Genomic DNA, 20,492 nt, shown 5'->3' with positions numbered 1-20,492 from the left:
ATGGTGTGTGTGTGTGTGTGTGTGTGTGTGTGTGTGTGTGTGTGTGTGTGTGTGTGTGTGTACGCGCGCGCCTGCAAATGTAATTCACTTGCAGAATTCTAGATATTAATCATGTTTCTCACATTTAGCCTGCTTGTATAAATAATTACAAAATACAAACTAACCGAACGGCAACACAACATAACCTTTGTCTATAATTTTTTCTTTGAGATATTGGGAATAAACAAAACCATATTAGTATCATATTTAAAATAAAAATAATAACAATTATAATTTTTCGCACACATCGTGTATATATATATATATATATATATATTATTTTGTGTTTTCAATTTGCCCCTTGAAAGTCCACTATAGTGGACGGAACCCATTACTAAACAGCCTGTTATAATTTACCTTTGCATATTCCTCCCAGATCAAATGTCCACTATAGTGGACGTATTGGTGGTCTCATTCAGCTCGGCGCCATTTTGACATACAATCATCAGCTGCTCGGAATTAGTCTGGTGATTTAACTGATGTGATGTAATAGGTATTTAAAAATTTAAAATCCACATAAAACACACAGTTTTGTTGATAATTAAAACTTTTTTATTTACAGCTTACAGTAAATGACTTTTTTAAAATTAAAGCTTAGTAATAACAATACAAATAATCAATACTTAATACTATAATAATGAAATGGACAGCAATGTTAGTGTTTAGTCCTTGACTTTCTTTGAAGTGTGGTACTTTTCAAAACCAGTTTTCAACACACATAACTGGTTTTGAGGTACAAGTTTTGCAACAGTACTTACTACGCTTTCTAGTCCCACCAACACCCCTGTCACTGCATACACAACAGTCTTTTGGGTACGGTAACAGTTCAAGGATATGTAGCTTACCGTTCAGTCTTTCGTCATCTTGCATGTCTGACGGTCTTCCCCGTTTTTTCGAGTTTCTTACATTACCAACTAGTCCTTGTCCTTTGACTAGTTGTTTTCTGAATTTTCCTCTGCCTCTCTTTTCCCTGTCCCTGGTTCATATTGTAGAGTAAAAATGCATTTACAATCCCTGTTTCGAGTAACCAGAAAAAAAAAACTTTTCGCCACCATTTCACTGACTTTCGTGTAAATGCATAGCTTGAAATGTACTGATCCGCTAAATCCACCCCTCCCATCGACTTATTATACTTACATATCACTGTAGGCTTCCTCACTTCTTCAACCATGCCATTTTTTACAGTGCGCCTCACTGTTTGTGTTGTGTTGTCATATAATGTGCTAAGCATTGTCACGTCATTGGAGTCTTTCCATAGCAATACATGGGTATTTATCTTCCTTCCTAAAAGACTTAATGTCACCTTTTTTCAACTTGAGTGGAGGGGTATCGTTTTTCTTTGTCTTAGGCCTAACTTGATCAGGCAAACCTAATCTATTTCTCATTATAGTTCCCGTTATGTGTACTTTTAAATCATACAGTTCCTTAGCCAGTTCCAAGTTTGTATAGTACCTATCACAAAATACATGCAGGCCCTCGATATTACCATATGTTCTTTTTATCTTGTTCACTAAGTGTAGAACTATTCTGCTGGTAACAGACAGGTCTTGCCGTTCTAAACTACTTGTGGTGTTTTTCCCAAAATATGGGCTCTAAGGCACATATATATCCGGAACAGGATTCTGACAGTACAAAGACTTTTATGCCCCATTTCACAGGCTTATCTTTATTGTAGACTTTGAAAAGCACTTTCCCTTTGAAGCCTACAGTGCTTTCGTCAATGCTGACTTTGTTTCTTGGAACATAGTGTTCTCTAAACTTGCGATCTAAATAACAACACAACATTTCTAACTTTGCCAAATCGAGTCAAGGTTCCTTGTGCTGGACCTTGGGGAGGGGGGGACACATGCAGATTCCAAAAAAATCTGACTAAATCTGTCTCTGGAGAACACATCTTTAAAAAAACGGCTGATAATCAAGCCAGTCTACTGAAAAAATAATCATCGATCTCTGGTTTAGGATTCATGGCCATGTTAATGAGCACTCCTAAAAATGCTTTCAGTTCTACTAAAGTAAGGTCTTTCCACGTCCACCATATGGATCGTTTCCTCAAAAGGGGTGTGTTTCGTGATTTTTTTCGTTTGCATACCTATTCGTTTCTTTAACTATTTCATTCAATAGTTCATCCGTAAAAAACAATTGAAATATATTCTAATGGGGTGTTTGGTGTCATGTGATTTGGTGGTTTAAATCCACTATTATTGGACCATTGAAACCTGAGAAAAGCTGAATCACCTACCATCCATTCTCTCCAATCGCTATTCCTCTGCAACAAACTCGTCATCATCTACTCCTTCTGCTCCTTGCTGTTCAAGAGCTTCGTTTTCTTCATCTGAATGTTCGTAATCTTCACGGTCAATTTTCTGAGTTGAACTAACACTTCAAACTCTTCGCCAATATTTGACTCAAAACATCACTGTCATGTACTGAATCACACTCGAGTTCATCCAATATGCCATCTTCACCTAGATTTTTCCATTTCATCCATTATTGTTCACTGACTATACAACAAAAAACTACTATTAAAAACTATAAATATCATTGAAACTCAACTATTATGCACTAAAAATCAAATAGCAAGAAACTAAAGTGAAAACACTACAGTAGGCTACTATCGGTCACAAAAAATGAAAGTGAGGTTATAGACTGAATAATGTTGTGAGAAAAATAAACACGTCATGTGATCAATAGTTGACACTTTAATAACAGACCTGCAGCACTTTATAGAGAGAAACATATGTTTTTAAACATTATTAACAGCTGTTGAATATAGTGGCCAATATAGTGGACTTGAGAGTGTTCGTGGAATTCGAGTATGTCCACTCAAGTGGACTTACGAGCTGTAAGGAACAAAGAGCAAGAATAAAATAATACCTGGTGGGAAAATGGCTGTGTCCATTAAAGTGGACATTCGATCTGTGAGGAATACTTTGTAAAAAGTAATCAGAGGGCTAAGGGTTAACCACCTAGTAGGCGATCGAGGCATCATTCGCTGGAACGGCGCTGAGTTATTTAGGCGATGAAACTGGTGGTTATGATTATGGTGATTGTATATTTGGCGCTGGTGAATGTTTAGAATTGTATACTTTTTCCCAATATAATAAAATTTTCGGGGAATCTCATAACAAGGAAAGTTTAAAAATAATTAATTCTATATTTGTTGTTTTCTAAAAACATAGATTATATATCTAGACGCATTGTTGATTAAACTGGATTTTGTTGTAGCCTACTGTCGGAATGTTGGTTGAGTGGATGGGAGGTATTATACAGTATTGGTGGGTTCCAAACATTTACAAAAGAAACACCCAGTCTAAAGTTCACTATACAACAAATCGTCTTAGGTGATGTATACGGTATTCGTATTAGTATATATTTCACATTTTTTAATTGAACGGTTCAATATTCTGGCTTTATATAGAACATTTTACAGTGATCTGGATTGTTTTTACGGACTAGGAGTATTCTATAGCATACTAATAAAAATATAAACTACTTCGTTTAGGCGATGTAAATAAAGACTTCTTAAAAACAATATTGCATCAGATTGGTATTTGGATATTTTGCTGAGATCTCGTTTTGCGCAGTGCATGGATTGATAAATCAAGAAGAGTGACCTAGAACAGCTCGCCATGCATTGAATATATGTTTTTCGTTATCGCACATGTGCTATGTTCGGTCAGCGGTTCTAGAGACGCTCTGTGACTGACCAGTGAGTGACCACTTCTCTACTGCCCTTCTGGATGCACACACGCTATCACAAAGAACGCCTCCTCTCAAATCGACTCCGCACCACACATTTATATTGACAAAGAATGGCTTCATAATAATCTTTTAATTGGTGATTAGTAATCACATTGTAACAACACTGATGCAAGCTATAACAGAAAGGGATAAATGAAATAAATTGGCGAAGCAAGAACCATTTAATATGGAACTTAAAATCACCAGATATGTAAACAGAAATTTAAAGTAAACAAAAAAGATTAATTTAAATGTTTCTTTTCATCTAAATACATATTTTCCAAATATTAGATTATTTAGTGAAAAATTCAACTTGAAGTAGGTAACGAATTTAAGAAATTTTTTATTAACGTGGGTCAAAACTTGATGAACTCTATTAACACTATAATGTAATAATTCTTTTCGATGATCGATCTTATATGACGAATTTGAACTTCCACCTACTCATGATTAAATTAGTTCAAAAGCTGTTTCAAAGCCAGACTTGAAAGGATGAATATTGAGGGAGTAAAAGTTATACATGGAGGTAAAATATAGAGTTATTTAAAGTAGTACGCTAGGGCCTGTATTGTTCATTATTTATATAATGATTTATCTAAATTATATGCAAATGGGAAAGTATTTCTGTTTACTGATGACGCCTGAGGTTTTTTGGAGGTGTAGAACTAGGCGGATTGTTCACGAGAAAGCTATATTTGATATTTTTACATTAAAGCAATGATTTGACCTTAAAGTCTTATCGTTAAACAGTCCAACGCCAAATTCATGCCTATCACACTAAGGATAATTAATAATTATAATTTAGAAGATCTTAATATAATGCTTTGGTAATGCTTTTAATAACAATTTTGCATGTGATGAAATTGAAGAATTAACGAGCTACAAATATCTTGGTGTAATTTCCGACTCGGAAATGAATTGGTAAAAACAGATTAATTTTTTAAAATGACATCCTAAGGTACATTTTTGCCTTTAGACACTTACGAAAAGTTATCACAGATAGGGAAAGTAAAATGGCTTATTTTGCTTTCGTTCACTAACAACTTTTATTTAGTATTATTTTATATGGTACCGCTTTCAAAACTGTTCTCCATCCATTAAATATTGTACAGAAAACAATTGTTTAAATATTGTTATTTACGATTAACTTTTTTTCGAGACAAAATTATTGACCATAAAATAATTATTTATCAACAGAATTCTTATTTATTTCTACATTCATCTTCATATTCTTTTTACATCGGCATTTCATCTTCATTACATAACATCGCAACAAATTGGTATTAAAGTATCTAAATTAAAAACATCAACATAACTAATTGAAGTGAAAATTTCTTTAGGCGCGTTGAGCGTTTTGGTAGAGGGTAAAATCCTCGGTTCGCGTCACCGACATGCTAATGATACTAACCTGCATGAAAAAGTCAGTCTCGCTGTGTTTTTTAACCGTAGACTTGGCCGCGGACTACTAACCTGCATGAAAAAGTCAGTCTCGCTGTGTTAAAACTGTCCCGGCGGAGTATGAAAACAGACTGCGAAAATCAGTGGTGACCTTTACGGCTTCCTCTCGCGATTTAAAAGTGAAGCCAATGTCGTACAATTATGTAAGATGCGTCAAATTAAAGCTTTTAATATTGGCAATCTATTGGTTACATTTTTAAATATTAAAAAATTTCGAAATAATTTTGATTATTGTTTACATTTTACATAGCGTTTACAATGACAAGAAAAAAGTAGTAAGCGAGGATTTTTTTTATTTTTTGGTCAGACAAAATTTGTCAGCGAGAAAGTTGTGTGAAAATAGATAAATATTTTTTTTGTAATTTATCATTTTTTTATTGGAAGTTTAGTTTAGCCTGTAGTAGCGTATGAAGTGATGAGTGAACGTTTCTGCCGGAACTGTAGTTGGCGCATTGGCTCACTGATACCGTATTAACTCAATAAATTAGTTTATTGTGCAATAAAAATACCTTTACGAAAGAACCTAGTTAATTGAACTAATTTATTAGTTTTAAAAATATTGTGGGTTTAATTGTTATTGCAATTATATACTTTATCCGTAGCAATAACTGTATTATTTACAACGGTGTTCAACTCACTGTTGTTCACTCGGTGTTTACTCACTTGTATTCTATGTTTAACTAACTATTAATTATACAGATAAATGAATAATGAAAACAACAAATATATTTTTAAACATTTTTACTATTTGTACGAATATTTGTATTTAAAATTTAGCATTATTCATTTTAATTATGTTTTTAATATTTAACCTCTTCATCATGAAATGAGTATTATTACGGTATAAGATTTATCTTACTAGCGTGGTAAAATAGATATCTAGTTATTTGATAATATTTTTTCGTGGATTTTAAAATTGGAAAATTAAAAAAATGTTATAATAATTTTAGATTTTATGAAATATGTTCATTTATTGTTTTTATTAAGATATTGTTCAGATAATTGTATATTAATTATTTTTTCAACCACTTTGTATTTATATTTTGTTCATGATTTGTTTAACCCATCATATGTAACTAATAAATAAAACATAAAAAATTTCATATAATTTTTGCATATAGTTTTAATTACTCTCAACTTAATAGTTCCGTTTTCACTTCTACGTTCCGTTTTCAGCAGTCCCACGACTGCTACTGTTTTTTTGTATTGTATTTCACTTTTTTACCGTAAACCATTTGATAACCATTTCCCTGCTGCGTTTCAATTACCTAATCTTAACTGGTTTAAAAACGAGTGAATAATTGGTTACTATCGTTAGATGGCGAGGAAGTAGATAAACTTATTGTCCCTGGCTATCACTGAACTTCTAACCCTTCCTCACATTTTATTGTTGTTAGGTCTATCCTTCCCTCTGAATCGCCATGGTTTTAAAGGAACTACAGTGTAACAAAAGTAAATTAATATTATTTTTTAACTTAATTTAATCTTCCTTATGATATCGAAGTAATCTTTAAATTTCAAAATTATTGAAAAATTTCTTTCTCATATTGGTCGATTTTGTTTAATCATTCTTCCCGTAAATCCCTATAACTGGCGAAAAATGAACCCCTTAATTAGTTTTACGTATCCTATATTTTGAACATACGAAAACCACAACAAATTTGCCTACTTTACGTAATCTTCTGTAAAAGCAGATACGGAAATTGGATTTTTTTTTAAATACAAAAATCAAACGCACTGAACATTGAACGATCAGTCATATCTGGGAATAAGAATTTATAAGATATAAAAGGTTTATGCATTTCTGATCAAGCCTTGCTCTCAGAAAAGAAGAGTGTCAAATACGAAAAAAAGTATTTCTTTATCAGTTGAAAGATTTGACAGATGAGAAGAAAACAAAGGAAAATGGAGGGGGTTAGTTAATCTATGGATGGCAATGGGGGGGATTTGATGTAGTGAAAAAGAAAAGAAAATCTAAACATTATCGAAAGTGAAGAGGGGTATTTACAATGGTGGAATAAGAAGTACTGCATTAATGTTTCTATCGAAATTCAAGTGGATCTGTTATATTTAAAATATCAACTGGTTTGTGTAAGTTATTTTAGCCTAAGTATTTTATTGTTTTACGAATAGCAAACATTGATAACCCTTAATTTTTTACCAATTTAGTTTCTCAAGGTCTACATTGACAATAGTCTACAAAGTTTTTTTTTATTTTGTTTTAATAGAATCAAAGCATATTTCGTAAAGGATTTATATTAACACATTTCTACAGTTTCATTTAGTGATGGTACCTATATTAAATATAAATAATGAACATTTCTTTTAAAGATACTTAATCTGACTCTCATATATGTACCTTAAACAATAATGACTGTATTAGAATTCACTATTTTGTCATCTATTGAAACTATAAGGTAGACAACACTTATTTTGTCTACAATAATTAATTCTCCAACTGCCCACCACTTCACTCTGTAATACTGCCCTATTTTTGACATATTTAAAGTTCTTATTACTAAAGTAATAAAAATAAGGTAAATTGTGACATTTTTCGTAATTTTCTTAGACAGTGTAACACTGGCTAGGCCTACAACGGAAGAAATATGTAGCCTATGTAGAAAAACAAAGTGACTGTTCAAAAAATTGTTTACATACAACAAAGTATATATATATATAAATCATACTTTTGTCTAAAAGAAATAATTATTTTCTCTAATAAACTAAAATCTAGTAATTTTGGTAAATTGTAAGTTTATATTATTTTTTAAATAGTTGAAAACCCCATTAAATCTGTCTGCATTTTTTCAGTGTTGAAAATTTCTGTTGCAGATGTTGTATTGAGAAGCTTTAAGCAGTGAAATGCGATCCTCATGGGTTCCAGTGGCGCTGCTGGTGTCGTACTTAGTGCTGATGTTCATGGTCTCACGGCTGCTGGACTTGCTGGCCTGGTGTCACCAGGGGGCAGCTACCGACCTCGTGGATCCTATCATGCTAAGTGTTCGCCAGCTTAAGCAGCTGCTGGAATTGCGTGGAGTCAGTTACACTGGCTACTATGAGAAGCGGGAACTTGCACAGCTTGTGCAATCCTCAGGTAATGGGCCTTTTTGATGGCTCATAGGGTAAAAATAGCCCACTATAGATAAACCGCTTGCAAAGAAACCTAAGCAGAAGTAAATATCCGAGCAGTCACATGTAGGAGGGGCCCCCTCCAGTGGTGGGGAGTGGCACAGCATCTCCTCGTCTCTGTTTTATCAGCTGCCTGGGTTATATATTGCCTGTGCCATTTTGTTTACACTGCAGCTACTTAACTATTCTATAAGTATATATTTTATTTTTGGGCCTTTAAATATCCCTTTTTGGGTTCATTAGCAAAAGTGTTTGAACTAACACTAGTATTTTCATCAGGCCAAGGCCTACTTTTAATACCTAAATCTTGTTTTTTAACACCACAAAACACTGCTTTTCGTTTTTTTAAAGGTTTGATTGATCTAGGCATATTTAGAAAGTAATCAGCAACAATTACTAATAAAACACAGTAACAAAAACACTCAGAATCTTCACTACACAGAATAAAACAATAATATAACCAATCAACCAGAAAGTAGAAACAATAACAAAACCATCTGTTGTACAGTTTTACAGTAGTACCAAGAGCTTAGAGAAAAATTAAAAGCTTATCTCAAAATAAAGCACTATAAAGAGTAAAATGTTGGAGATGAATTGTCAGACCTTGCTTAGCGTAGCTGAGAAGCTCATGAAAATACTTATGCATGTTATTACTAAAGTGTCAATAACTTTTTTTAATATTGCTCAGATAATCATAATTTTTAACCCTTTTAGCCCCGGCGTCCGATATATCGGACAGAGGTGGTCTAGCTAAAATGCCCAACGTCCGATATACCGGACGTCTCGAGAATTTAATGTAGCTGGCTAATAATATGTCCAAATGCCATCAGTTTCGGTATAGTAGTCGGTGAAGAAACGGGCTACATGCAAAAACAATAAACCTTCCAATTGGCATCGTATTTCGCCGTCATTGAGCGTAGTTTATTTGTCGATGTCAGCTGTCAGACGACTTCAGTTGCATTGTTGTTGTATGCTGACTTATAACCTCAATTAGTTTGCGTGATTGAAAGCGGTTGTTTTTAGTGTGATTTATTGTATTATTAGTAAAAAAACATGAGTAAACGTCGTAGAGAAAAGTTACCAGTGAGTGAAAACGCTTTGATAAACACTGGTACTTTGGGATTATACAGACCACACCCATACATGAATCGTTATTTGACATTTTGCTTCTACTGATTACTAGATTAGCTTAGAACAATATTTCGTCAATATAAAACAGGCATTGTCTTATCGCAAACCCCTCCCCATCCTCAGACAGAGGTCAAAGTCGAGCGGTCTAGTAGATAACGTGATTGCAGAGTCTCGCCGCCCGTTCAGCTGGTGCGTCGCTTTGTTGTACTTCCGTGTTTTACCTTTACATTTCTCCAAGCACAAAAATTCAATAAAAACAAACATGATCAAACTAAAACTAAACTCTTTATTGAAAAAACACTCAAAACTTGTTTTTATTCTTGATCACACTCCGCCACCCAAAATGCGAGTGCCATGCCTTTGCGCTGATGTCAACGAAAGAAAAAACATCCCTCGAGATAGTACCTATCAGTAAAATATTAAATTCTAGAGGATCTGATCAGAAATATAAATTGAATTGTAATGGAAAGGCAATTATGTACCGTGCAAATCATGTGATGCCGCGTGGCCTGTCGTAATCGGGATTCTCGAGAAAGATAAGATAACAGCGACAACAATACCGATCACAATGCCTGGAAATGCTTGTAATTTTGTAATTAAAGAGTTGTTTTTTCGTTCTATCATGTTTGTTTCTATAAATTTATATTTTTGTGTTCTTCATACAACTGGTGTGGTCGGTATAATCCCAAAGTACCCTATTATTAGTGGTGAATGTGCTTTTTTGAAGACAATGAATTGAGTTGTTTATATAAAATGTATATATTGTAAATATTATTTCTTTTACTTTTTTTAAAAATTAAACAAGTTTTAAGTCTTACAAACCATTACAATTAGTTTGTGTTATTTTACAATTGTTATTATTTCAAAAGTGCAAAAACAAGTAAACATATTTGTATACTTCTACTGACGTGTATGTGGAAATATATGAAGAAGTGCTTATGCAGCAATACAATTAATTGGATATATCTCCTGCATTTATCAAGGAAAGTTCTTAAAATTTTGTGTGTGTAGTAAGAAATATGTGTACAACAAAATTGCTTCATTTTTCAGGGGCTACAATTTTTTTTTTCTACCGTTTATGTATGTCCAAACTATAAAAAATAAAAAAAATTTTTATGTATAAATACGCTAAAAAAACAAATCATTCTGTAAAAGTACTTTTTAACTATTACATCTAAGAGTACACTTATTTGTGAACAATTTAAAACAAAAACCTAAAAATTATCTTAAAAAATAAGAAAACTAGATGAATTTTCCCTCAATTCTGCACTACGGTCCATCGCCATGGGCTTTCTGGCAAGTCCATGGAAAAATGGCTGGGGTTAAAAGGGTTAAATATAAATAAACAGGAAAATACACAATGCAAAAATGCAAAAAAATTGAAAAAAATTGAAAATTTCCACCTTTAGGGTCATCTCAGTCCCCTTAAGATGGGGATGTTGTGTTTGGCTGAAAACATCTTGACGACAAAGCATTGTCCTGGTGGAGGATCCATAGGCCTACTTGTTTTTCCACAAATTATTTCAATTTGATGTTCACCCGCTTTTCTTTCTTGACACTCAACATTTTTCCAACATAGAGACAAAACATCAACTGACTGATTATAATTGGTGCTACAGGCAGAATGGAAGCCAGACGAAACTCGAGCAATAGGTGGAAGGGGGAGTCATATAATTGGCCATACAATGTTTAGCCTTATTGTATTCGTTTTGTGGCTGCAACAATATTAACCCTTTGAGTGCCGGAGCATCGCTATTTGCGATCCTGTTATATATTCAAGAAATGCCAGAATCGCTAATTGCGACTTATGCAGTAACGCTTATATTTTATATAATATTTAACTAAATTGGCTCAATGACTATAAATACGCATTCCAAAGGCTTCAACGTAACTTTTAATGAAGGTTTTGTTGTATTCTGGGTAGATTTTGATTTTTACGGCAGTTGTAAAGAGAACGTGTCAGTCGAGTTTAGAATCGACAGCTACCCAGACAAGCCGTCACATGTTTTGTATGCGCTGGTGTTTATTTCACAAATGATTGTAAATATTGAAAGTTTTTAAGTGTAAATGGGTTTGTAGTGTTAGTATCTTCAAATTATTTCATTTGTGTATGTTGTTCCAGTCTGTGTGTAAGTAGAACAATGACTTGACCGTGAGTTATGGTGATCGTAAGCAACTAGTACTTTACTAAGTACATTTGTAGAGTTTTTATGTTTTTTGTGTTTGTTTAGTGATATTTATAAACAATGAGTCGTAAAAACATTGCTGACAATGAAGACCTAGTATTGCAGGCATTAGATTTAAGCATTAACAGTGTAGACAATACACAGAGTGTTAGGTTAGGTTAGAAACTTTCTAGTTTTGTAGCGGTTCATATTTTCATTATTATTTTCCAAACTTTATTTATAAGTATAAAAAAGTTTTTGTATGTCTTTTTGTAAAGAATTAAATGGAGTATAAGAGAGCATATCTGAAAGTAAAAAAATAAAATACTTCAATAACACTACATTGTGTCAAAATAAAAAACAAAATGATTTTGCTCAGAAAGTTTTTGTTAATATTTTTTGTATTGGTATAAAAACATTAAATAACTAATCAATGTATTATATTTATAAAGAAAATATATTTATATACAAATAAAAACAAAAACCCAGGGCATTATACCAATAAATAATTTTTTATGAATTTTTAACCAGGCCCTTGCAAAATCAGGCATTTTTGCTCCGCATTCTATGCATACCATATAGCAAAACTCCGCAGCACTCAAAGGGTTAATCTGGTTTCTTTCTAGCTATATCTTGTATGATGCTTCTTATCAGATTGTAGAATCAGTGTTGCTTGTTTTGGATCCTCTTCTAAAATGTAGAAGTCCCTTAGAAGAATACAGTTATTCATCAGATACTAAATGTTTGCAGCGGATGTGTCACAAGGTGAACTGGAAGAATTGGGGCGACTGGTGGGCGAGGAAGAGAGAGAACGGTTGGTGCGAACCCCCCAGACTTCACACTTCTCTGGCAGTGGCCATTTCTATGAGCAGGTGGAGGACACCAAAGACAGTGTATGGTTGGTGCAGGTGGTGCCGTCTGGGGGCAGTGGGGAGCCTCTACTGGATGACTACAAGTGGCGTATCATTCGCCATCATGTTGCCCCCTTTGCCATCCGAACAGGAGTATTTGATTGCAAACTGGACCGGAGGTAACAGACTATACTTAATGTAAAATTAGTGTTGGTCAGTTTATAGTCTAATTATAGATGTGATGTCATTTCTTTAATGTGATACAATATTTGTATAATCAAGAGCTGAAATTTGTTGATCAAGTACCATAAGATTTTAAACTGCTATCATAAAGTACGCTGCAATGCTAGAATGGCGTCAGCAGGGATGTGGCATGTTTTCAACCCTCTCACTTCCTTCCACTATTACACCAGTGCTTCACCTGGGCCCAGAAGAAGATTCTATTTTAGAAATGTAGGAGCAATCAGTAATGAATTTAAGCTGCTTTAATATTCTCATTTATAGGAAACTTTATTATTATACATTGCACAACAGCAACATATACTTTACTTTCACTCACTTTGAGATTTAATGAATGCAGTGAGATAACAAGTTGGAGATTCCAAGCTCTCTCCCAGGCACTCCTTAACACATGATTTACAAATCCCAAACACCCTGTGCATCAAACATCGGTGAAATTCAGAAAGATTTGTTTATATTTTGTGCTCTTGCTTGTAAGCTTATATCGCTTAACATTACTTTATAATTAGTTATTGTTATATAGTTTGCTATCAAAGACAAAAATTCATTCTTTTTTAAATTCCCAGTGTTTCTGTTTTTATTGTTATAGAGATATATATTATATTGTTGTTCCTGTGCTAATATGTCATTGTTTCGGTAAAATTCCTTGAGGAATGTTAATTTATTGACGGGACAGGTGAAGTTTGTTAAGAGTTTGACAGTAGAGTTTCCCTCCATCTGGAAGACTGTCATAGTCACTTTGAATTCAAAAGAAGATCTCAAACATTTCTCTGGTTTTAGATTAATTCATGTTGTATATATTTGAAAATACAATATGTAATTTAATTGAATATTAAGTTTGCCATCCAATCTCTCAATACCAACTTGGATGATTTTTTAAGTATCTTTCATTGTGCTACTATTTCTACCCATAAACTAATCCCCTATTTGTTTATGAAATTGAGGGCAAAAAGGTCAACAGAAAGTACATCATGCAGAATATTAGTTTTCATGTAGATTCTAAGCAGATTGTACATTTAAGCAATGTTGTGATCTAATTGTATAACGAACTGACATTGCAAACAGCTAATAAATTAATGTATCTAATAATTTATATTTCTCTATATTCACTTTAGTAAATTTTTACAAATCTTCAAAATGATATGAGCTATGATTTTGTGATTTATTTTTGGACTCAGCTTGTTTATAGAAAGACATTGTTATTAAGTGCTGTAAGCTTAGTCTCAAAGCTGTTTTGGGCCTTGATTTTGTGTGAATTCTAATGTTCTTGTTTCAAAAGAATCAGTGAAATGTAGATTAGAGTGGAAGCCTAACTCTTATAAACAACTGTTGAATGATATGAACTTGTACTCTTGATTGATTTTATAATTAATTATCATGACTATTTTGTATTATCTTTCTACTTTGACCCACCACATTTTTGCAGACTTTGCAAAACTAAAGGATGGAACGAACCACTGCTGCTGCTTGCTATGCCTAAGGGAACCACTCCAAAAGATAAAGTTGTTATAAGGACTTGCACATACACCAGACCACAGGTACAGTTAACTTGGTGCTTTTTAATTTAAAACTTGTAAGTTATTTTTATAATATTAAATTATAAAATACAAGTTCTGTTCAGAAAATATCTGGATTGGTATCATATTATACCATATATCATTCATTTAGAGTTCACTCCTATGGGTCAAACAGTTACTAATGAGTATTTTTGTCAAATATTACATCGGTTATGGAATGCTGTTTGTCGTAAAAAGCCACAAATGCATCAAAGTGAGAATTAGCCATTCCATCACGATAATATTCATAGCTCACAAATCACAACTTGTCTAATTGACTAAGCATCAAATTACACAGGTGCAATAGTTCCCCTAATCACCTGATATTGCTCTTAGTGTTTTATTGGTCCCTATAGTCAATGTAAGCTGAATGGACACCAGTTTTTTAGATGTAGTAGAGATACAACAAAATTTGACAGCAATTTTTCTAGGTTCTATAAAATGTCTTCAAAACCTGCTTGAAGCTCCTGCTTTACAAAATGGCACTGGGCAAAGTGAAGAATCAGGAGGGAACTACTTTTGAAGGATAACAAATTTTAAAACCATAACTCAAACTCTTCTTTTTTAATAACATCAATCTGGATACTTTTTAAATGTACCACTCACAACTTATTTACAAGAAACAACCTTCCTTCGTTATTTTATTCGGCTGATCAAAAATCAGAAGTCTTAAGTCAATACCATTATCATTGCACATTGATATGAGGTAAGCAATGAGTTCTTGGGTATGCACTGATTATTCTATGAAGTGACAGTGACGATCATTTAAGAGTGTATTGATGCAACAGTTACGTTCATTTAACTCTTTGAACGCCGATATAAAATTAGTATTTTTTTAGATTAGGCTCATTTAAGGTGAAAAAATTAAAATGAAAATTCCTTAAAGCTAGTTTTTTTATTCGTTCCTAATGAGTAATAACACCAAAAAAATTGTACAATAATGTAATACTTGCATTAAAATAATCACATTTTTTCATAATAATGGAATAGGCCTATTTCAATAAAAATCAAATTCAGGTTAGAGAGTAATCAAATACATGTGATGAAAAATATGAAAACTATGTACAAGGATAAGAAAACAAATAAAGTTTAAAAGAGTGTCACTAATATCATCTTCATCCACATCATTATAAGCACTAGAAAACGTAGCATTCAAAACTTTAGCAACAAAATTGTAATAATCAGAATCATCTGGGTGGAGAGCCATAATTACACAACAGAAAAGAAACAATAAAAACTTGATTATAACACCTAAAACATGGTAACAATAACTTTTTACAACTGTTTGTATAAGGAATGAAAACGCAAGAACACTTCCCAAAGGCACAACACGTGCTCCACTGACAGTCGGTAATGGCGGATAGTATCGTCATCAAGAATCAAGAATCAAGAAAATCTTTATTGTCTTTAAGCACTTGACAATGCAATGGACAACGTTACTTTTTATTATATCTAAAAGGCTACCTAATCCTATCACACCTTTTAAAACCCCATAATACAAGTGTAATGATTAGACTGTAAGTCAAAGTAAATTTTATATGAACATGTGAATAACGCCACAATTTAGTCATTAAAAAGAAAATAAAAGTAAAAATGGTTATTAGCAGCATCTCGTTAAATATATATAACATATCTAAAAACATTATATACAGAATAAATTAAATAGTAAATAAAACAATAAATATATAACCAATAAAACAATAAATAGATAAAAATGCAACAAAATTAAAAATTAACAATGAAATAGATTTAACAACAATAAATAAATAACAAGAGATAACTATCAACAAAATCATAACTATTAAAAATTAACGTACTAAATATCACAGGTTAAGTAGTCATTTAAAGAATAAAATGTATTATCAACAAGCCAATTACTCACAACATTTTTAAATCTATTAATAGACACATGCCATGCTTTTTCAGGAAGTTTATTAAAAAGTTTAATCTTCATATAAATAAAAGTGCCTTTGGTTTTCTCCAATTCGAACATTCATCTGTTCAAGCATATATTTTTTTCTTGTACAGTAGGAGTGTATTTCTTGTCTACTAATAAAAACTATCTAATTGTTCCTTGATACTAAGTAAAGTACAATAAATATACAGGGATGGAAGGGTCATGAATTCTAAATTTTTTAAAAAGTGGGACACAAGAAACTCTATTGCCAACATTTGCAATAATTCTAATTACTTTCTTTTGCCAAATGAAAGCAGTTTTAGCACTAGTACTGTTTCCCCAAAAGTGTTACACCATACCTGAGCTGGGAATGGAAAAAGGCATAATATGCTGTGACCAACATTTCAGTACTGATATTATACTTTAGTTTCCTGATAAGGTATGTAACCCTAGCTAATTTTTTTACAAAGAAAACTTACATGTGCATCCCAATTTTAATTGATTATCCAAGTATATTCCTAATAGCTTAATAGGTTCTGTGTATTTACTATCAAGGACACAATTTCCATCAAGAGTTAAAAATTAAATTTTCTGTTTTGCTATTATTTACTACCAAAAGATTGGCTTTAAACCACTTAATAGCTTCAGTCATTGCCTGCTCCTGTTCTAAAATTAAAGTTTCCAGATGTTTATTGCTATTTAAAATAGTTGTTATCATCTGCATATAGAACAGACCTACAAGGCATATTAAATGAAAAAATCATTTTATTGCTACTACAAAAAGAAAAGGACCGAGTACTGAGCCTTGTGGTACTCCTAGTAAAACATTTTGGAAACCAGATACATCTTTATTTTGTGAAACCATCTGGCTTCTATTTTGTAAATATGATGAAAATAAACGTAATTCATTATTTTTTATGCCATAAAAATGTAGCTTTTTTAAAAAGCAGGTCATGAGGAATGCAGTCAAAAGCCTTACTTAAGTCAATTAAGGTAGTAGATGTCATTATTTTGTTTTCAAAATTCAGAATAACCTGTTCTGTTACAGTTTCAACCGCTTTTACTGTGTTTAAACGTGGGAGAAAACCAAATTGGTCCGAACAAAAAAGATTATTTTACAACAAAAAAAGTTATACAATTGTTCTTTGATACAAAACTCAAATATTTTACTAAGAATAGGAAACTAATGAGATTGGTCGATAGCTAGAGGGGTTAGTCCTATCTCCTTTTTTAAAAATTGGCACTACTTTTGTTATTTTTAAAGCTTGAGGAAATGTTCCTTGGTCTAGCATCTTATTAAATAAATAAGTAACTGGCTCTAATATTAAGTCAATGATGTCTTTTATAATTGCATTGGAAAAACCATAATAATCCTCACTTTTTGAGGTACTCAACCTAGATGTACAATATAAAACATAATTTCTTTCAATATTTTTCCATTTAAAATCATTTTTTAATACACCCTTATTTCTTATGTAATTTTCTAAATATTCAAGAGCAAGGTTATTGTCATTCTGCTGGTCAGAAGTATTAATTATATTAGAAGGTGAAAGTGTAAAGAAGTTATTAAAAGTCCTAGAATCAATAAAAGTTTCATGATTTTTTTCTTCAACATTTTTTTTTCTGTATTAATTATTTTCCAAGCAGCTTTACATTTATTTTTTGAATTGGTAATATATTTTCTCATTAAATAATTTTTTCTGTCTTTTTAATTTCAGATCTATACAGATTTTTTGCTCTGGTGTACACATTTTTACATTGTAGTTCATGAACTGTACCCTTACTGTTTTTAAGCTTATCATACAATGCAACTACTATTTTCCTAATATTTTCCAATTCTTTTGTATACCATTTACTACTTAACCTATTAGTATTGTCACTATTGCCTAATTTAATCTCTTTAAAAGGACAGCACACATTAAAAGTGCTTGTCAAGACAAAGTTAAAAATAATCAAATGCTGCATCTACATTAGTAAAAACGTTGTAGCTGTGACCAGTCTACATGAGTCAAGTTTTCCCTAAAATTTTGAATAGCGTATGGCGTTAATGTTCTAATGGTTTTAATTGAAATACCTTTTTTTATACCTGAGTTTGGAGCACCAATAGTGTGAAAATTTGCATAAACTGCTGCGTGATCTGATAAATGAGGTTCAATAACATTACAGGTTACAGTACCTTTTTTTACATTAGTAACTATATTATCAAGGCATGCCTCACCCTGGTGCTTTCTAGATTTAAGCAATGCATGTTATGGGAACGCAATAAATTGAAAAAAGAATCTACCTCAACATTACTTTTTTTTATATTGATATTAAAATCACCTGATACGATCAACTTCACATTAGAATATTTTTTATTAATATAACCAAGTAACTCATCAAAAAAACTTATGAAATCATTTATGGGAGAAATTTGGTGTTCGATAAATTGTTTATAATGATAGCATCCAAAACTAACTAAAAATATACCTGAAACCTCAAAAACGAAATCTACACATAAATGTTCTAATTCAATAGTTTTATATATTATATCTCTTTTAACATATATACTACAACCCCCTCTTCTAAGGGGAGGCTTTCCGGCAATAAACACTACCTACACAAAAACCTGCTGGCACATATAACAAAGACTCTTCTGGACAAAGCCAGTGTTCATTTATAGTTAAAACATGTATATTTAACTTATTTGACCATAGATTTAATTCTTCTAATTTATTTCTTATGCATTGAATATTTAAGTGATAAACAATGAGGCATGAGTCCTTAGATTTGGTGAGCTGTCTACTTGTGCACTGTAGTTTTTTTCCAGTTGGTAGGCAGTTCCCTGTCACATCACATGTACCTGGAGGAGGAGGTTGCACATCTCGTAGGCCCAGCCTGTGGTCAGGGTCCTTCTTGGCAGTAATGGCTTTTGCTACTACTCCAGCTAACCACTTCTTTCCCCAAAAATTTAAGTGGAGACCTTGACGGGTGTGTAAAGCTCTCTCTGCTTTACTAGATTTCACTAGTGTAACATTGGAGTACTTGCCACTAAGCTCTTTCGAGGCGCTTATTTGTCTTTGCAACTTCTTTGTTGACACAGGACCAACTAGCCAGGTCATAACGGTGTGGGAGGTCTACTAAAATGATGTTTTGTATTTGTAGCTCTGTCCAAGGTTTCAGTTATTAAAGTCAATGCTTCATTTGCTTCATTTTTTGCCACATCATTTGTGCCGCATACCATCACCAAATAATCGTTTTTATTTAAATTTACATTTTTCTATATTTTTATAATTTAAAATTTGTCTTGTACGCCCTCCAGGCCTCACAAAACCTACTGCTTCATGATGTTTTGTATTTTATTAAGGTGCCAGGCTAAATCTCGTCCATGACTATCAGCACAAATGAGCACTTATTCATGTGTGTCTCATTGTGGCTTCCATCAATACTGAGATCACTAACATTTGAAGTCTCATCTTCATCAACTTGTAAAACCTCAACTGGTTCCTTAATTCAATGGGATTTAGGTTCCCATTATACGTCTTAGGTATAGGTTTGGGTATATTTTTTTTACTTTTTATAACCATTGAAAAAACTCTCCAGCTTTGTTTTTTCAGGGCTCCATAAAACTTTTTTCCAGTCCAGTGTTATTATGGAAAGGTGTGGAATTCAAAGGAGACAGACTATGATGTACACCTGAATTTACTTTCTTGATTGTAGAGATATTCAAATTTTCTTTTTGGTTCAATTTAGTACGTAATCTATTTACTCTTCTTCCAGCTGTATAATTGTTTCTTCTTTTTTTATTACTAAAGTTTCCAATTGTTTATTATGATTCTTAAAGACTTATAATTTCTTTTCTTGCTTGGTTAATGTCATCATTAAGTGAATTTATAATTTCATGTTGATTTATTAGTTCTTGTGTTACATCTTGATTGATACCTATAGTTTCTTTTTCATGTTTCCAATTGGAAATCAACAGATGTAATTTGTCACAGAGCCATTTTCTTGGTAACTGTGCTATGCTTTTATATTCCTCGAGAGTTAGAGAAGTACATTTTCTGTGGAAACCATTTAGAACATGCTCCTGTACAAAGTATAGCATGACAGCCTTTGGTTATATTTTTAGAACATTTACCACATGGGTACTGTGATTTTTTTCTTATTCATTTTATATAAAAATTGTTAGAAATTATTAGTATAAATTCAGGAAAAAAAAAACTGAAAATGTATTTGTAATATATAAATACTGGTTACTTAATAACAACAATAATTAACTTTTTAAGCAAAAAAAAGTAATGACAAC

General features: G+C 32.4%; 1 protein-coding gene across 2 annotated transcripts in view; it reads left to right on the top strand.

The window, feature by feature from the left end:
• Positions 1–7,149: 7,149 nt before the first annotated feature.
• LOC124373521 (E3 ubiquitin-protein ligase RNF103-like) overlaps positions 7,150–20,492 on the top strand; it is a 39,086-nt gene continuing 25,743 nt past the window's right edge. Inside the window, exons 1-4 of one of the 2 annotated variants that reach the window (XM_046831885.1) lie at positions 7,150–7,329; positions 8,071–8,332; positions 12,414–12,693; positions 14,181–14,292. In XM_046831885.1, the coding sequence (XP_046687841.1) occupies positions 8,101–8,332; positions 12,414–12,693; positions 14,181–14,292 (624 nt within the window). In that variant the 5' untranslated portion in view covers positions 7,150–7,329; positions 8,071–8,100. The remainder of the gene's footprint in view (positions 7,330–8,070; positions 8,333–12,413; positions 12,694–14,180; positions 14,293–20,492) is intronic. The other variant, XM_046831892.1, reaches the window with a different exon arrangement.

Source organism: Homalodisca vitripennis, chromosome 1 (genome assembly GCF_021130785.1).
Source record: "Homalodisca vitripennis isolate AUS2020 chromosome 1, UT_GWSS_2.1, whole genome shotgun sequence".
NCBI lineage: Eukaryota > Metazoa > Arthropoda > Insecta > Hemiptera > Cicadellidae > Homalodisca > Homalodisca vitripennis.
The sequence above is the reverse complement of the archived record's forward strand: the minus strand, read 5'-3'. Positions and strand labels throughout refer to the sequence as shown.